Source organism: Acanthaster planci, linkage group LG07 (genome assembly GCF_054643075.1).
Source record: "Acanthaster planci isolate LZ-2023a linkage group LG07, COTS_SCS, whole genome shotgun sequence".
NCBI classification, from domain to species: domain Eukaryota; kingdom Metazoa; phylum Echinodermata; class Asteroidea; order Valvatida; family Acanthasteridae; genus Acanthaster; species Acanthaster planci.
In genome coordinates this window covers 1,491,880-1,511,203 of record NC_141783.1, presented here as the reverse complement: position 1 = coordinate 1,511,203, position 19,324 = coordinate 1,491,880, and the positions used below count along the sequence as shown (strand labels likewise).

At 43.2% G+C, this 19,324-nt stretch overlaps 2 protein-coding genes across 2 annotated transcripts in view; both read left to right on the top strand.

The window, feature by feature from the left end:
- Nucleotides 1–689: 689 nt before the first annotated feature.
- Nucleotides 690–17,311, top strand: LOC110979711 (uncharacterized). The gene is made up of 12 exons (XM_087139010.1): nt 690–1,272; nt 2,597–2,774; nt 4,772–4,886; nt 5,290–5,502; nt 6,445–6,667; nt 7,157–7,319; nt 10,014–10,249; nt 11,520–11,656; nt 12,196–12,393; nt 12,934–13,595; nt 14,682–14,874; nt 15,533–17,311. The coding sequence occupies exons 1-12, from the start codon at nt 1,131–1,133 to the stop codon at nt 16,172–16,174; spliced, it is 3,102 nt and encodes a 1,033-aa protein (XP_086995136.1). The 5' UTR covers nt 690–1,130; the 3' UTR covers nt 16,175–17,311.
- A 132-nt stretch (nt 17,312–17,443) lies between these two features.
- The window catches only part of LOC110979712 (uncharacterized), an 18,955-nt gene continuing 17,074 nt past the window's right edge, over nt 17,444–19,324 (top strand). The window contains exon 1 of the mRNA XM_087139011.1: nt 17,444–19,183. The gene's annotated coding sequence lies outside the window, so the exon portion shown is untranslated. The remainder of the gene's footprint in view (nt 19,184–19,324) is intronic.

The window sequence follows — 19,324 nt, the reverse complement described above, 5'->3', positions numbered from 1 at the left end:
CTTTACATGCATGGCAAGTTTTAAAAAAACACTGGGCAGGGGACGGCTGAGTTGTCCAGGGGGGCAAAATCCACTCCCCCGCCCCCAGCTACGAGATGGTCCAAAATAACCTGGCTCTTTTAGGTTCAAATGCTGATAACTGTGATGCATGTGTATATATTTCAATGCATGCCAGTGGGATCAGGGTGAGATATGTTAGGATTTTTACTGATTTCAGGGTTTTTCATCAGGGCTATCCAGATTTCAGGACTTGTTTGTCAGTTTCTAGAGTTTAGTGCAAAGGTGTTTTTACATACAAAAGTTTATATAGCGATAACAAATGGGTATTTTAAGGGTGCCTTTAGGCAGTTATGTAAAATGGGTAATACACTTGTTTCTTTTTTTTCAAGAGGGTATTATTTTATGAAGAACTTTACAACCTTTTCTTTATTTTGAGGACACAGGCTTGTTGAAGTATTTTGACAGATCTTTGATTTTGCACAGTACACTCTCTGAATTGCAGAAAAGTTTGAAATATCTAAAAAAAAAAACAAGACTTAGCAAAATGCTGTACATTTCCCATAATTTAAAAAGAAATACACATCCACATGATATACAAATGTAATTTTATTGCAAAATTTGTATCAAGTGAAATGTTAGTTTCACTGGTCACCCTTGCGTCTTTGGCGTGCCATACGTGTGCGGTGTAACAATCTTAACTGCAAGCACCGGCCATTCAGTCACTGTCGGGTGGAGCTGAAAGATCATTATGCCAGTGCCACAGACTTTGGGGGACTGATTGGAAAGGTACCGGCTGATTTTGTTGGAGAATATGCAGTACGTGTGCTGTCAAATACAGTGTTAACTTAAGTTGTTCACTGAAGTTGTCTGTGCATGAGCAGTTTATTCCAGGAGTGAACTTTGCCAAGTGTCATGCCGACTATAGTCTACACCTGCGCCTGCATAGATGTTAATGGTTACCCTATCAAAAACTCCTGTGTGAAAATTGTCTTGAAATTGAACGCTTCAAGGAATATGGTAGCATTGTAAGTAAGGTTTCAGGAGCTGTTGTGACACCTGAAAATTGGTTCTAAGCTTTTGTGTGTGAGTTTTGTGAATTAAGTCTTGAGCTATATACTCAACGATTGACCATGTCCAACTTCCTGGTCGAGGACACACTGGTCATCAACACTCAGTCCAGTGGTCAGTGTTGTATCGAGTTGTGCCAGGGAGATATCACTCAGTTGGACGTCAGAGACAGGGTGGATGTCATCTGCGTCTCAGTGTTTGGAAGTGAGTACTTGTTAATATAAGCTTTAAGTCATATATTGGACGTTGTTAGAACATATGAATACCGTCACTGCACCATCATTCAGTTCTGTAGGAAATCTCATACTTTAACTTTTACTTTTAGAATTAAATTGAGGCCAGTTGATTTATTTTTGACAATCCCTCAAATGTGTAAAACAATTGCATATCATTTGTTCATCGTTGTCTGATATATTCAGCTCTTAATTTTTATTATGTTATGATGGAATGCAGGTATTTTTTATGATCTGACATCATAAGTACCGGTAATTATGCCCACAATCTGATATAGATTCATCTGATCATGTTATTGTTGAATAATTCATCCCAACACTTGTCATAGAAAAAGATCTATTCCATGGTAAATGGGATGTTCTTTTCCATACATGTACATGTAGTCTACAAAATGTATTTCTGAGCCTGGTGAATCCACGGAGGGAAAAACAGAGTTAAAATGTTCACACTTATTCAGGAAAATACAGAGAACTCATTTTAATGAGAAAGATTTTTGTTCATCAATAAAATCTACATGGACGTCTTAGAGTGTTAACCACTTCGTGCCGGGGCATTTTCAATGTTGATGATGCTGGGCCGGCATGACTATCATTTTTTCCGTTTTTAAAATCCTTCAAAAATTCATCATTTCATTTAACTGTCGTTTATAGCCACACAAAGTAATCTTCAGGCACTATTCTAAGTTGAAAGGTGACCTTCATTGACACCAGAGTATTTCAGCCAGGCCTGCAGCCTTGTAAACAGAGCCCAGATTGTGCGGTGTTATATAACTGTCTTTTGTTCACAAACCTGGCTCAGTGCGCTGCTGACCTCTTTTCAATAGGGGCCAGATTAGCATGCAGTGGTGCTGTGTGGCTCATCGCTGCCGTGGTGGCGCGCTTTTGTCCCCGGTGGTAATCCGCTCGCTCTCAATGCCCCAAAGCCTGGTATACGGTTTCAAAACAAGGCTGGATTATCACCACTTTTGAGAGTGAAAAATGCCGGTAATGCCCAGCAGCCTGGTCTTTTGTTCGGAGTACGGTCTTTTGTTACAGGGCCCTGTTTCCTTTGTCCGAGTTCGGAGACCCCGGCCACGCATATAAACCATACGTCTCCGATCCCGGAGTCCCCGGCAGGAAGTGGTTAAAGCAGTTCAATTTATATTCCCTGCATTGAGTGGATGCCACTAGTGAACACAATGCGGGGGGTAGCAAATATAGGTGGTGTAAGTTTGTAAATCGTTCTTTCCTCAAGTAAGGTGATGTCGTGCATGCTATCATGGAATTTCAAATTTGTATTACTCGTAATCTCGCAGGCAGCTACTCCACCTCATCCCACACTTTGATCGGTGCCCTGCAACACAAACTCAATCTCAGCATCAGGGAGCTGGCCAAAGATAAGGAAGAGGACTTACGGCATGCCTACATGTGCTGGTGGTCCAAACCGCTGCCGAAAAAGCTGCCTTATAAGAAACTTCTGTGCTTTGAAAACACGTGAGTAGCACAGTGGCTTGTTCTGACTGGTCGATTACAGTTAATCCCTTCACGCCGGGACGTGTGAAGACACGCCGTAAAAATTGAGATCCTCAGCCCGCTTTTCAGTTATTATTCTCGGCCCACGCTTGAGCGAACATGGTGAAAAAAGGCAGACCCTGGCTCTTGTGTATGTGGTAATTGGTCTTTGTGTGTAGCCCAGAAATGAAAAGTCCGAATTTGCATCATAATCACCAGCTTCACAATAGTCCCCACGCAGGGCAACAAACCGAGAATTTGCGGTTTGGCAGGTGGCCTCCGTGGCCAAGTGAGGCTGGAATTCTTGGAGTTGGCTTTCGGAAAGAAATTCCCGTCGAGAAGGGGTTTTGGGGAGTGAAGTCTGAGATGTATTTTCATAATGCAGTGGAATCAATCAGTCGTTTAGATGTAGTGATTTTACCAAACAATCTGTACAGTGTACATGTACTGTATGTGTGTAATATTGGATGTACATGTAGCGTTAAAACAAAAGTGGCCTACTGGATTCATGTACAGTAGGTATGCATATATCGTACATGTATATATTGCAAAGTCCAAAGCTGGTGTTTTCAATGCACCACAAAAAGCAACCAAAATGCTCCAGTTTATTTTGTGTCAGGGCTCTCAAACTGTATTGGATTTGTTGCATTTGGTTGCAGGGTTCTCAAGCTGTATTGGATTTGTTGCATTTAGTCGCAGCTAGGGCTCTCAAACTGTATCGGATTTGTTGCATTTGGTCGCAGGGCTCTCAAACTGTATTGGATTTGTTGCATTTGGTTGCAGGGTTCTCAAGCTGTATTGGATTTGTTGCTTTTGGTCGCAGCTAGGGCTCTCAAACTGTATTGGATTTGTTGCATTTGGTCGCAGGGCTTTCAGACTGTATTGGATTTGTTGCATTTGGTTGCAGCTAGGGCTCTCAAACTGTATTAGATTTGTTGCATTTGGTCGCAGCTAGGGCTCTCAAACTGTATTGGATTTGTTGCATTTGGTCGCAGGGCTCTCAGACTGTATTGGATTTGTTGCATTTGGTTGCAGCTGGGGCTCTCAAACTGTATTGGATTTGTTGCATTTGGTCGCAGGGTTCTCAAACTGTATTGGATTTGTTGCATTTGGTCGCAGGGCTCTCAAACTGTATTGGATTTGTTGCATTTGGTTGCAGGTTCTCAAGCTGTATTGGATTTGTTGCATTTGGTTGCAGGGGTGCAGGTCATATTTTATAGCCATCACACGAGTGCGAGTGGAATACAAAGTAATGTAGTGTGTATGTGTCCCGTTTAACGCAAGGCCAAAGACCCGACACACTGCATTATTCTGTGTTCCAGGAAGGCGAGCGTGATAATGAATTTATCTTCAAGCAAACTTGACGCACAGTAGAGATGTTATTGGGGCCTATGTGTGCAAATGCTCCACCTTTAAATTAAAGTAAATTAAAAGTAAATTTGGCAGTTGTTCGTTTTGCTTTTAGCGTAAAAATAGCACAATGCCTTAAGTTAGAACAGCGCATTAACATGGGGTTTGATATGAACCATACAGCTATGTATCACACTGTTTGTTGCCGTGGATTGACCAATCAGAATTGAGAATTCAAGTTTGCCTGAAGATAAACTGGAATATTAATTCCTTTCAGGAATGATCTCAAAACTTAAAGTTTTGGGAAAAGAATCAATATCTCATGGGGCATCTTTGGTGCTTCTGTTAAAGCACATTACTTTGGTCTGTATTGAGGAAATAAGAATTTTAGAATAACATAGTGGCTTATTTTTTACTATTTTACATGTAGGTTAATTCATTCACAACAAAACTGAAGCCACAATAAACTGTGTTCAAGTCTCAGTTGTGCATATATTACAGGTTCAGTGACTCTAATGTTTGAGAAAATGTGATCAAATTCCAAATTACACGGTATTACGCAGTATTGACAATTTTCAAGGACGCCTGCATCAAATTTTGTTTTCCTTTGATAATGTCTTCCTTTCCAGGGGGAGGTTGTGCCGCCCTCAGGAGTTGGTGGCTAATGTGTTCCGCTGCCTGGTACCCATCCTCAATAATGAACCTGGGACAGTCATCACTCCACTGCTCAATACAGGGGGCCAGGTGAGGAAAACTGCTCATCAGCAAGCTGTTGGTCTTCGCCAACCATTTGCCCATTGCCTTAGCTAAACTCACACGTGTGTACCATCACTTTATCTCTCTTCCATGTCTTTACGATGAGAATTTCAGAAGCAATGCTAGCTCACAGATTGATTGTGCCGTAATACATGTATGTACAGTTCTTATCAGTGGTGCACTCGAGATTTGTTGTTAGGCAGAGGGACTCAGTCTGGAATTTACCCCCAAAGTGAGCTCATGATGCCCAAGCCCTGTGCCCCCAGGGAACTATCCAATTTACGGCTATATCAGAGCTAGAAGTTTAAGGTGTGGTTGTATATTGTACCTGGTCCAGAGATTTGGGGGTTTTTTTGGCGAACTTTTAAAACCATTAGTCTTGTTTTATCAGGGTCAAGATGAGGCTGCCATGTTGGTGGGCATGGTGGAAGCTGCCGCCAAATGGATGAAAGCAGGCCTGCCTCTCAAACAACTCAAGATTGTGCTCTATGCCACCGTCGTCAAGGGTAAATTGATCGCCAAGCGCATGAGAGATCCAGAGGGGATTGTGAAGGCCTTCAGAAATCTGAAGGAGCGATACAACAAGGAGACATTCATCCCGATGGTACGTTGAGTACCATCAGCAGCAAGATATTCTTAAATGGTTTTTGAAAAGTGGAAGCACATGCTTTAGTGATCATGTCTATATGTGATTAAATTGTACCAAAGGTAGCCCCATTAAATTATGCAGAGGTGGCAGCAAGTCATTTTTTGCAAGTCCAAGTCACTAGTCATTTGGTGTAAACACAAGTCAAGTCACAAGTCATTTGGTTTGAACACAAGTCAAGTCACAAGTCATTTGGTTTGAACACAAGTCCAGTCACAAGTCATTTGGTTTGAACACAAGGCAAGTCACAAGTCATTTGGTTTGAACACAAGTCAAGTCACAAGTCACTTGGTCTAAACACGAGTCAAGTCACTAGTCATTTGGTCTAAACACAAGTCAAGTCACAAGTCTCTTTAACCAAGTACAAGTCAAGCTGCACATTATTTTGTCCAGCTGTAATCAGCAAAAAGAACCAGGCGTCAACTTATGAAGTTACGAGTTAAAAGTTATAAAAATGTATGGGCTGGTCGAGTAGCGTCTGACTTGGGTTATAAGAAGTCATTTTTTGCAAGTCCAAGTCAGGTCACAAGTCACAAAAATAGCGATTTGAGTCTGACTTGAGTCCAACTCACATGACTCCATTGAGCAACTCTGCATTAATGTTGGGTACAGTACGCTGCACTCCCCTACAGTTCTGTGTACCGTAGGCCACATAAGGAGCGCAGCGTACTGTAGGCCACATTAATGGGGCTATATCCGAGCATGCAACCTCCGTGATTCAGCTGATGTTTTAATTTTTGCTTCTCATGTGTGCCTTTACAAATTGAAAACATGATCTAACATCTTGTAAAGTTGGATGATTCTTATTTTTACTCTAAAATCCTAGCTGCATTATACCCATCTATGGGGCGTAAAATCAGTTTACAATTAAAAAATTGTTGTCATCCTTTTATTGGATAGGCTGTGCCCCTTGAGTATGACATCTACCTGTCTCACTGTGCTGTGGACAGTGAGATAGCATCCATGGTGGAGGCCAAGCTCCTAGCCTCCAAGCCGGGCATCAGAATCTACAAGGGCAGACAGGACCCTGCCGATGACAGGGATGAAAAGGATGGGGCAGAAGGGTCCTTCTGGCAGGAGGACATGTACAAGATCATGTCAAGATGCGCCCGCGTGGTTCCAAGTATGCCTGTCTGTAGTCTTTGCCTTGGGCCCAACTTGTTTCACTCGGATCAGAATTGCAATCAGTAATCCATCATTGGTTTACCGACACCGGAACCCACCTGATGGATGGAGCAAACCGGCGTTAGGATCTACGTATGATCAAGATCCAGGTCTATGTGAAACAAATATACGTCTTTGCTCACTCTAGATCTTTAGCGTTTGAGCTACAATTTGGAGTATTTCCAATGTGACACAATTAATGGAGGTGTGTGGGTCATCAAATTTCATTTGGTGTTTTGAAAATGATTATTTATCTTTCGGCATCGTTGATGGGGTGATGTAAGCCTCGCAGTCAGTTGGCAAACTGATGAAAAAAATTCAGTTAAACGTCAGCTACGAGGGACCTTAAAAACCATTACAGGTTGCAAACACACCATACACCATGAGATTGGAAGGTAACATACGAAGGTACCCTGGCTAAACTGGTGTACTTTATTTTTTCTTGCAGTTCTGAGCCCTTCGTTTCTTGCGAGCAAAGCTTGTGTTGACTTGTACAACATGGCACTCTGTTGTAATCGCAGAGCTCAGCGAGATCTGCTGGCCCCACTCTACATAGAGAGTATTCAAGACATGCCTACCTACATGGGACTTGTACAGTACATCGACTGCAGGTAAGAGGCTGCTAGGACAGCTATTAACTAGATGCATTGTCTACCACTCTTGTTGATTGTTTTGAATGATGCCTGCCTGAAATCTTCCACATCTGTGCAATCAGTGGATTGAAATAGCTTTAAGCCTTTCTGGCAAATTCTGTCAAAATACACTCTCGCACATCATCAGTATACACTTTTTTATCAGATCTTTGCTTTTACAAACCAGTTCAAACGAGGTCATGTCTTGCTGCAAAAGGCTGCACAGTTCTTCCTGACAATAAGTGCCTGTATTGTTTGATGTTATCTGCTTAGTGCAGCTGCTGACTGCTTAGTGCAGCTACTGGCTGCTTAGTGCAGCTACTGGCTGCTTAGTGCAGCTGCTGACTGCTTAGTACAGCTGTTGACAGCTTAGTGCAGCTACTGGCTGCTTAGTGCAGCTGCTGACTGCTTAGTGCAGCTGCTGACTGCTTAGTGCAGCTGCTGACTGCTTAGTGCAGCTGCTGACTGCTTAGTGCAGCTGCTGACTGCTTAGTGCAGCTGCTGACTGCTTAGTGCAGCTGCTGACTGCTTAGTGCAGCTACTGGCTGCTTAGTGCAGCTACTGGCTGCTTAGTGCAGCTGCTGACTGCTTAGTGCAGCTGCTGACTGCTTAGTGCAGCTGCTGACTGCTTAGTGCAGCTACTGGCTGCTTAGTGCAGCTACTGGCTGCTTAGTGCAGCTGCTGACTGCTTAGTGCAGCTGCTGACTGCTTAGTGCAGCTACTGGCTGCTTAGTGCAGCTACTGGCTGCTTAGTGCAGCTACTGGCTGCTTAGTGCAGCTGCTGACTGCTTAGTGCAGCTGCTGACTGCTTAGTGCAGCTGCTGACTGCTTAGTGCAGCTGCTGACTGCTTAGTGCAGCTACTGGCTGCTTAGTACAGCTGCTGACTGCTTAGTGCAGCTGCTGACTGCTTAGTGCAGCTACTGACTGCTTAGTGCAGCTGTTGACTGCTTAGTGCAGCTCCTGACTGCTTAGTGCAGCTACTGGCTGCTTAGTGCAGCTGCTGACTGCTTAGTGCAGCTGCTGACTGCTTAGTGCAGCTACTGGCTGCTTAGTGCAGCTGCTGACTGCTTAGTGCAGCTACTGGCTGCTTAGTGCAGCTGCTGACTGCTTAGTGCAGCTGCTGACTGCTTAGTGCAGCTACTGGCTGCTTAGTGCAGCTGCTGACTGCTTAGTGCAGCTGCTGACTGCTTAGTGCAGCTGCTGACTGCTTAGTGCAGCTGCTGACTGCTTAGTGCAGCTCCTGACTGCTTAGTGCAGCTCCTGACTGCTTAGTGCAGCTGCTGACTGCTTAGTGCAGCTGCTGACTGCTTAGTGCAGCTCCTGACTGCTTAGTGCAGCTCCTGACTGCTTAGTGCAGCTGCTGACTGCTTAGTGCAGCTGCTGACTGCTTAGTGCAGCTCCTGACTGCTTAGTGCAGCTCCTGACTGCTTAGTGCAGCTGCTGACTGCTTAGTGCAGCTGCTGACTGCTTAGTGCAGCTCCTGACTGCTTAGTGCAGCTCCTGACTGCTTAGTGCAGCTGTTGACAGCTTAGTGCAGCTCCTGACTGCTTAGTGCAGCTGTTGACAGCTTAGTGCAGCTCCTGACTGCTTAGTGCAGCTGCTGACTGCTTAGTGCAGCTGCTGACTGCTTAGTGCAGCTACTGGCTGCTTAGTGCAGCTGCTGACTGCTTAGTGCAGCTACTGGCTGCTTAGTGCAGCTACTGGCTGCTTAGTGCAGCTACTGGCTGCTTAGTGCAGCTGCTGACTGCTTAGTGCAGCTACTGGCTGCTTAGTGCAGCTACTGGCTGCTTAGTACAGCTGTTGACAGCTTAGTGCAGCTGTTGACTGCTTAGTGCAGCTGCTGACTGCTTAGTGCAGATTTTGATGTGTAACATGAATCCTATTGATAACAGCCTGTACTGTATCACGAGGCTCATATGCCAATTTGAAAAACTTCATTAGGTGCGAGTTCGATCAGCAACAAACTGTCAACTAATGGTCATTTTGACTGGTAACCTATGCATTAAATATATATTGGGCACCAGACAAAATCGCCCAGTGGTGAAGAGAGGCATGTTTTGGCGACCCGAACCATGAACTTTTTCTAGCTTATTTGGTGATTGGTTAAGTGTTTTCATGACTTGGTTATGCTTCTGTGATATCACTGTTCCAACCAAACGAGAACGGAAGGTTGGAGTTGGTTAAAGGCCAGTTAAAAATGGTAAAAATGAAAAAAATTTGTCACCCCTAAATGAGTGAATGGTATGCTTCAAAATTTGTTGTTACATGCTGTGAATCAGAGAGATGCTCTCTTCTAGAACATACGTGAAAAGAGAGAGCAGCACTGGTGAGAACCGTGCCAAATATTGAGTAAGAGTGATGTTCATCAACAGTGTCATCTGCTTCCTTGCACTTACCCATGTCAGATGACGTAACCGTGTCTGGTTCTTCATTTTTGTGGGCCACCCTTAACATGTTCCTGGTTATTGCTTTGACATCACAAACATGTTTCTGATTAGGGGTCGCCAAAGCGCGCCCCAGATTGTCACTGACTGAAATTGCCCCTAGGTTTTACAAGTTAATCGCGGCAGCACAAAAAAACACTTTCTACAGTTACTATTGATGTTTGAGCAGCACTTGTATTAAACTGGGAGTTACTCGATCATACAAAATCTTAATTCCTCTGTTCTCAGTCCCAAGGATGAAGCTAAGATCAGTGACGGCTGTGCACACTTGGTCCAGTCCCTGGAGCATGCTAGCATGAAGGTCCACATTGAGATGGTGATTGCCGACGCCTCCCCTCTACACTACGACATCTTTGTGTCGTACAGTCACCGGGATTCCAAGCTAGCCATCCCCGTCGTTGAGAAGCTGCAGAGGATGAACCCCGGCTTACGGATCTTTTTTGACATTCAGGAGCTCAAAGCGGGTGAGTTAAGACTCGGACTGTATTCTTTAGAAGTAACTTTTTGAGAACTTTTGCCATAAAAAGGTTGATTTAATTTATACATCACAACTGTACGGTGGAAGTCCAATTAGTCGTGAGTTTCTTTTTAATGTGGACATTAAGGGCAAGCATTAACAGTTGAACCTTTGAGCACTGCAGGCTCGTAGGCTGGGAGGGGGGTTTGGGGAGACCCCCTCACTCTCTTCCGAGCTCTGCTTTTTGATATTTTTAAAAAATAAATACATATTTTTAATATACCATAAATTTGGAATATACGCCACTGCTTATACATTCTAAAATGTCCCTGTTGCTTTAACCCGGGTGGCATATGCTGCAACATTTGAAGAATGAAATCAGTCAGTGATTGGTGCACTGTGCCTGCACAGTCAGACACGAGTACAAAAGGGCGCCATGCTCCGCCCACCCTGACAAGTGGGTCATGCATTCGTTGGTTTCCATTTACATTGGCTCTACTCACGTGTTAAAAATGAAGAAAACCAGTCCAGAGAGACTGAATAGACTTGTAAATGTACTGTAAGTACCGTTAACACCTCACAAATCCTGTGGTGCGTCTATTCTTTTTTTCACCTAGCGTCCGATTCAAGGCTCTAGGTGAAGAGCAAATTCACACCAGGCCATACCATTTACAATACGCCGTGAATTGAAACCTGAAGTATACAAGTTTGAAATACATCCTTCAGTTCACGACAAACACCCAACTTGTTCCAGAGCACATTACGATAGGCCTTTTGTATAAAAATGTGTTGTCACAGTGCCAAAAGTTCCACTTTTGGGTGTAACAAACCCCCCTTCTCAGTATTTGGTCAGGCAACGGGCCCGCACTGTTAATACATCAATCCTCTTAAAACAAGAACATTTTTCGGTCCAAATCCTTTGTTTTGCATTGTTTTCATTCCTGTCATCTCAAGTTCAGTTGCAAAGTCCAAAGGATCTCTTAATTGATGAGGTAAAAAGGTTAAGGTCATAGATCAGGGGAGGGGAGAGCAGCTTACAAATGTATGTAGCACTGGGGATGTTCTGGTATATTTGCCATTTTGTCCTATATGACAACTTGGCTTATATCACCTGGCAAAGTTCAGTGAGTGACCATTTGTCAGTGGTCAATTTTGCCTGGTAACTTGTGCATAAATACCCCGTACATATCCAGGGTACCTTGTCCTAATCTTTCCTCGTGTTTGCTGTGGTCCGTAGTCTGGTAACCAGACTTAATTTGATCGTTTATTTTATCAAGGTACGACTTGGCAGAAGATGTTGTATCATGCCATTGACGGCTGTCGTTCCTTCATGGCCTTGGTTTCCAACAGCTACATGAAGTCTGCCATGTGCATTGAGGAATTCAATTTAGCCTTAGCAAAGCACTGCTCCTTGGTGAGTTGTGTCACGAGACATATTCATGGGCTTTTATTCTGTTGGATTGAGAAAGCTTCGGTAGAATCTGGCAAATATGTATCCAGTGCCCTTTGAAACAAGAATGTTGCATTAGGGTTTTGCACAGTGATAGATTATAGGGTTTTAGGAATCAAGAATGCTTTGCAACACTTAGCTGGGAAATGTGTTTTGATTGGTCTTTGAATACAAATGCTGAATTTGTTTTATGATCCCTGAGCTGGACCAATAGAGGGCGTAATTCCCTAGCAATGCAGCTCCTTTGGTGGGAACTGCAGTTTGCTGGTTCACAAACAACTATAAAACGCACACGTTACAGTCGCATCACTACCAACAAACTGAATACTCCCACCAACATGGCTCTTTTCAACCAATGAGGGGATGCTTCTGCTCAAGAAGGAGAGTTTCGGCAAGAAATCATTGGTAATTGATGCTAGAATTGGAATCATTTGTAGTGCCCATGGTGGAGATGTGGTGTAAATGTTTCCATAACCTCGAACCTTTCCACCTGTTGACTGTAGGAATCTCAGCTGCGCCTGGTCCCCGTCTGCATCGAATCCCTGGTGGACCCGTTGCCAGAGTTCCGGCAGGTGAAACTGATCAACGCCACCCCAGGCATGTTTGAGCCAGCCATGGAGATCATCTGCACCTCGCTGGTGGACTGGATTGCAGGGAGAGATTGGCACCCGCAGCTGGACCCCATCTTCAAGAGAAAGATGGTAAGACTGCTTACCAGTCAGAGTGGCAGATTTTCCATCTAGTGATAAACCCAGTGAATCCAACAGATGCCAACGGTAACTGATAGAGTGAAACTAACCGTTTCAAAGCTCATGTTGACCAGGTCAAGCACTGAATATTTGGCCTACTTCATCAGCATCTGCTCTACACAGTACATTATTTAGTGTGATATAGAGTACCAAAGTGTGACATCATTTTGAAGCAAGAAGTCTAGTGCAAGCAAATGGAGTGTGTGCATGTTGGTTCACAAGCTGGTTCTTTCGCTGATGCCTTTTACACACACAACTGTCCGTGTGACGTATTTTACACTGGTCCTCTATATCTAAAGCCCATTATGCTGCTTGACCAAATCCAAATGTTTTCCTGTTCTTGTGAAACAATTGATCATTTCTGGAAAATTGTATCAAATAAATACTGATGAGAAACCCTGAGCAAGGTGTGTGCTCTAAAATCCAGAAATCTTTGTGGTGAGTTGAGAATGCATTTTTAAGCATTTGTGTTTTTTTATTGAATATAAATAGCGGAAAATCCTGGATGCTTCAGAGTATGCTGTTGAGCGTAGACGACTCGAATTCACTCTCAAATATGGCCGGGGAGAAAAGATGCTAAAGCGAGATGATGTGAATTACCCTCCGTCATTGCATGGTGTGTATTGTCCGAGCGTGGCCTCCGAGGACACAAACTCTGAGGACACACCTTGTGATGTTGCTTTTAGCTGTGCTCCTGAGGACAGAAAATTTGTTTCCTTTGCAACAAAGATCCTTCGCGAGGTCAGTCCAGGGCTTGTTATCAAAGAAACAGCAGACACAGAGAATGAACGCCTGGCTCTCATGGAGTCTGCTCGGAAAGTGGTCGTCTTCCTCTCGGCAAATTACCTGGAATCGGTGGAACAGGTGGAGGAATTCCACACCATTCTCTTGAGGCAGAGATACCGCAGCCCGACGCAGGTCCTCTTTCCAATAACCCTGCACAATTTGCCGCAGCTGCCCACGTATTTCCACCTGATTCCCTGCGAGTTCAACCTCTTTGATCCGTTGTGGATGGACTTGTTCCTCAAACACGTGAACATCAGAGCCCTGCGGCAGATGTACAAAGTGCACGCCGACCACAAGGTGGAGAGATACGAGAGCATTGGACTGATTGCAGCCATCCACAGTCTGCTTGTGGAACTCCAAAATGAAAGGTGGGTGCAGACTTCTGAATATCCCGACAAATGGAAATGCGAGATATATATGTTAGAGAGAAAAGAAGCCACACCTTCTTTGTGTTTCCATTGGCAAAGATGGCTCAATGGCGGAGAGGCAATGGGGCCCCTCCCCCAAGAAGCACTCCACCCAACTCTTTTTTTTTTTGACTCATGAGAGAAAGGTGAAATTTGTGTCTGTTTTGTGTTCCTTCCTTCAAAAATTAAGTATAAAGCCCCGAACTGTGGCTTCACCCCTCAGAAGGTTTCATAAAGAAATTCCCCAATTTCTGGCCTCCCAAACAAGTTTGGCCCCCCAAATTTGGTTTTTGTATCTGCCCTTTTTTGCCAAACATCAACTAAAAACAGTATCTTAACTTTTGCAAAGCATTGACTTTCGTGTTGCATTGCTGTCGGCAAATGACAAATTTATTTGATGAGATGAGGACCATTTGACATGCTTTGAAGCGTTAATAAGGGTATGATGGACAACCTTGGCTGATATCATATTGTGAGGAGGATTTCTCTATGAGGACTTTTAGAGTCCCCCGTGCCACAAATTTGGGCTCCTAGGAGACCCCATAACTATGGTTATGCTGTACCAACATATGCATTCTTGGACTTGACATGCGTGAGCATTTGGAAAACCACAATACCCTGTAGGTTGAAGTGCCAAGCAACATGCACAAGCTGCCCACATTCTCCACAAGTGCTGTACGTTCCACCACACGAATGGCTTGTAATTCAGGTTGCCGAGTTCACACCACTAGAACAAGATTCCGCGGACATGGACGACAACTAAACGCAGAGTTTGCTGTTTACCATCCTTGAAAGCAAGACCTTTGAATCCTCTGTCTAGCTCCTTGTCATGCATGTTCCTTGTTGGAATGGGCTAACTTTTCCTTAGTTTGTACATAAAGGCACTCATTTGTGTACAGTGCACCTGGTTTCCTGTGTCATTTCTAAGTACAAAGCGTAATTGTGTTCCCAGCAACTTATGTAGTATTTAAATTTTTTGGAAAAATGTTCCTTTGAAAGTAGCTATCCAGGAAATATCAAGTTATCTTCACCTGTTATTTGAATTAGGGAGCAACCCCCTGCTCTCAAGACCAGTCAACAGCCGATGCTACTTAACGTCCTGCTCCTTCGTGCAGAGGTCAACAGACTCTACAAGAAAGTGAAGGAGGCTGGTGCCCAGGTTGGTGACAGCAGTGATACAGATGGTAAAGGTGGCAGCAGTCATGAAGGCAGCAAGGATGCTGAATCGCTAGATGATGATGTAAGTGGGGACAGGAAACTACAGGTATATGGGAATCGTGGGTGGAGATTTCTTGTCATGTGTGGGGGAGGGGATTTCTGAAAGCTCAACATGGCCTCCATCCCAGGTGAGATCTCAACACGGACAAGTGCGTAGTCTGTGGTGCAGGCAAAGGGTGCGCGTATAGTCAGGTTCTTGAAAAGTGGGGGATGATCCCCAGGGTCAAAAAGTGTGGGGGAGGGGGATCTCCGCCCATGATGGATATTATGGGATGCAGATATTGTGTAATTGGGGTTGTTGTGCATGTACAATATATGACATACAATCCATAGTGTAGTGTGCAATACAGGCCTGTAATATATGACACATGACTGTTTTTGCTAAGAGGAAGAGCATCATTTTGAGTCCTCAATTGTGTTCTGTAATTTCTTTATCTAAGAAGTGTTGTTTTAATTCCACTCATTTTTAATTGCGTATGCTTATCTTGATTTAGACTCCTAAAGCTTTGAATAAATACATGTAGTATTTCATTGCTGAAAAATGAAAAAAAATGACATGAACTTGGCTGAAACACAATCATTTCTCTTAACTTGGAACTTAATTTTTTAGAAATCTGTATTACTGAATAAATGTCTGAATTTGTCGTGTCTTTTTCCCCCAAACCATTTCTCATTGCCAGTATCTACTGAATATAGTTGAGTTGCCACCAGTCACTGAGAGTATTGGGACAGGAAAGGAGGAACCAGGAGCAAGATCTATTGTGCCTCCTGAAAGCACAGACCTGGATTCTGGGGCCAGAGAGGGAGATGAGCTGACTGTGAAATCCAAACCCTCTCCAGAGGCCCTGCCTTCAAGCGCAGGGGCCGACTCCAAAAACTGCAACAACTCCAAATCGTCTTCTCTCGAGAAGAATCCACGAGGAGCTGTGGACACCAAGACACAGTCTCCCAAGGAGAGCCATGCCGAGACTGAACAGGTCCTACTAGGGCATGTTGAGGAGCGGTCGTGGGTAGACTCGGAAGAAGCTGTTGTACCCTCGTCTAAAAGTGGTACAATTACCGATTCGTCAGTTCCTGAACATAAAGATGACGAATTAGCAGAGCCCAGCTCATCATCTGAGCAAGTTGGAACACTGGACGCGGAAAGTAGAGCACCATCTTTGCCTCACATCAAAGAAGAGACCAGCAGCGATGCTGTTGCCAGTCTAGACGATGGCACCCCAGTGGATGGACCATTTGTCCTTCAGACGGAACAGCCACTAAAGACTCAGTCGTCCAAACCAGCCTCAACACCAAACACCTCGCAGTGTAATATATTGTAATGAGTCTTAATCCAGCAGCTCAATGCCTGATAGATTGATATATTAATGCAAAGTCAAGCCGTCATATCGGTTTTATTTTTAGTATTCCAGTTTGACGGTGATAATCTAGGTTTTGAAGTTCCCACTGTGATTTCATGCACATTTGATTTATAAAGCACTACCAAAGTAGAGAACTTTTGGTTCAATTTCTTATATGTGCTGGTGGATCAGTGTTTGTGGGGCTGGGGGTAATTCTAAAATGGGTGTGTGTGTTGGGGGGGGAGAAGGAATAAATCAGCCAGGAGATTGGCCACTAACCCTCCTACGCTGAAGTCACTCTTTGGGTCACTCGGTAAACACCTCAAAGAAGCACAGCTGTGTTGTGTTGTGCACTGCACCAACTGTCCCTCACAGGAATATCAGATTGCACTTTTGTGCTGCCCAACAACTGCGCTTCACTGTTTCATGTGCATAATTGTACGGTAGACCAACCGCTGTGAAGAGGACTGCACAACGGAGCCTGTGCTGGCAACCAACTGTATACACATTGCACCTGTGCATAGTTGTGTTCCATATAGAAAACAGGTGCACAAGATTGACTGCTGAATTGGAAAGGCCAGTATTTGATCCAAGATTCTTTTTTTGGGGGGGGGTTGGTTGCCTAGTACATAATTTGAAATGTCAAATATTGTTTAATAAAACTGAGGAAAAGTTTGAAAGGTTTTTAGTAGTGGCTGAAGTATTAGAATGTTTGCTAACCATTTTTGCTTCCTGAGAGAAATACGTGTGCACTGAAATGTGCTGGAGAGTTCCTAAGAACTTTGTGCTTATTTGATTCACATAGTTAGCTTGTCAGTTTTATAGACCAGGTCACAAACACAGCTTAAAAATGTTCATTTAAAGTGTATATTTCAGTGCCGAATATTTGAACATTTTGCAATATTATAAGATAATTTTCTTACATATTTTTGCCGGTGTTTGTAAATAAGCTGTTTGTTAACTTCACATTGAAGTGATTCAAGTAAGCTTATTACATGCCTGCAGCATGTAGACACGTGAATGCACGGCATATATTGGATTTGATTCAAATTTTTACAATAGTTATGCCCAGTGTTTAGTCAGAAATTTATTTCTCAAGGAAGTTGGTATATCATTATTTTTTTAATTTTGAGATTTTGATACAACATTGTACATGATACCAATACATTTGCTCAGTCCCATTTTATGTGATGTATATCTGGTGTAATTATATCACCTACTAAATGGAAAGATGTATACATGTGTGATTTTTATGAGTTTGTATTTGAGTCTATTTGAATGGCCAACATGACTTAGTAGGTCATGGCAAATTTTGTACTTCCATATGCATTGAAATCGGCCAGTTACATTTCCCGATTTGTACAGAATAAGCAATAAGGTGAGGATGCTAAGTCATAATGGTACTTCTCATATGGTATTGGCGAGGCTGCTATGGTCAGTATTGGTGGGAATGGTAGACATGGTAGAGGTGTAATTACTGAATCCACTTTAACTTTGAGGCTGAGCATTTTTTCATGCTGACAAAAAAGCTACCTGTAGGGTACGGTGATGGAAAGTGTTACATGCATAAGGAGACCATACATTCTGAGGAAATTGAACTGCTCGTGCCAAAAGCACATTTACATGTCAATGAACCTGTATGTGTACGCATGCACTGAGTTGGCACCCAAGGACCATATGATATAGCATGTAAGAACACCGCATCGCTTGTAGAAGGCTGTAGAAAGTATGAAACCCATATGGAAGTCCCAAGGCAAACTTGTAAAGCTTTTCTCAGAATTAATTTCAATTTGGTGGTATCTCTCTGCTTCATTTTTGTACATTGACCAAATTCAGGACGTCATGTCTGAGCAGTGTTGTGCGGATACACATCAGAACATGGGGAAAGTAGGTGCTTGATTCTGACACATTTTGGAAGGTGAGCGAGACTTAGTCTTGCTTACAGCTGGGGAAGATGCATTTGTTTGGAGTTTTCTTTCTTTGTCAAATGACCGTCTTCAGAAGTTGGTGTCTTTGTGTGATTTAGGATGTTCCTCTTGTGTGTGACATCTGCCCGTCTCACTATGCCCAAGATAACGAGATTGCATCTGGGGTAAAGTTGAGACAAAGTTCCACACTTCAATGCCAGACATCGGGATCTATAAGTATAAGAGTAGTAAACACGAGGACAAGAGTGCAAAGGACTCCTGGCAGGAAGAAGTGTTTAATATCATGTAAATATGTGCCAGGATTTTCCTAAGTAAGTATTTAAACTGTCTTTCCATTTCAGAGAAATTTTGTAAGAAGATATTTGGTCAAAGTGCTTAATTTTTTTCATGTTGAAGGTCCGCAAATGTGGTTTCTTGATATCTTGACGATTTTACTTTGTAGTCTTATGTCCTGCCTTTCATGAGAGCAAGACTTCATTGTGTTGACCTGTACAATATGGTGGTCAGTTGTAACTGAGAGCTCAACGAGACCTGACGTGGAAGTATCCAAGATACGGGTACTGTAATGAGGCGCACATTGTCAAACTGTATTGGGTTTACCTTTGACCTTGGATGCATGATTTATTCATTAAGTCTGTAAGCATTCCACTAGTTGTCATACTGCGCATCCAAAATGTATACTTCCCTAGGTCACAACAGTAAGTGTATCATGTAATCTGTACATGTATAATGTATACATGTGTGTGGGTTTAGGCATGTGGCATTAACGACGACAACTGGGATTCGAGTCATGCTCGACATTTTGTTTTCTCACTGTTGGGTATTGCAGTAGAAAGCTTCAGTAATGTAATCCTAACTTAAAGAAACCTCGTTTTGATAAATTGTATTGATTGATTTATATCACAGTTTATACGGAGTCAACATCCCACAGTGATAGACGAATTTGTTTCGCAAGTCTGTTATTTTGTGGCATCACTGACCACAGAGCTAAGCTTATTGGCAGTCTCACAGAAACTGCAACACGTTCATGCTTGGGAATTGTACGGTATCAAGTACAGGTGAGGTAAGTTATCAAGCTTCTTCACTGGATTGTCTTATTTGGTTTAAACTTGGCATCATTAGGTTTCAGATGGTACTTAAAAACTTTCAGGGGTGCCAAACAGGGAGTAATCGCTCTGTCTACATACATGTAATTTATATTCCA

Coding starts and splice junctions, on each gene's coding strand:
- LOC110979711 (XM_087139010.1), top strand. CDS start 1,131: ATGTCCAACTTCCTGGTCGAGGACACACTGGTCATCAACACTCAGTCC. Junction 2,775..4,771: donor CTTCTGTGCTTTGAAAACAC/GTGAGTAGCACA, acceptor CTTCCTTTCCAG/GGGGAGGTTGTGCCGCCCTC. Junction 14,875..15,532: donor CTGAATCGCTAGATGATGAT/GTAAGTGGGGAC, acceptor TCTCATTGCCAG/TATCTACTGAATATAGTTGA.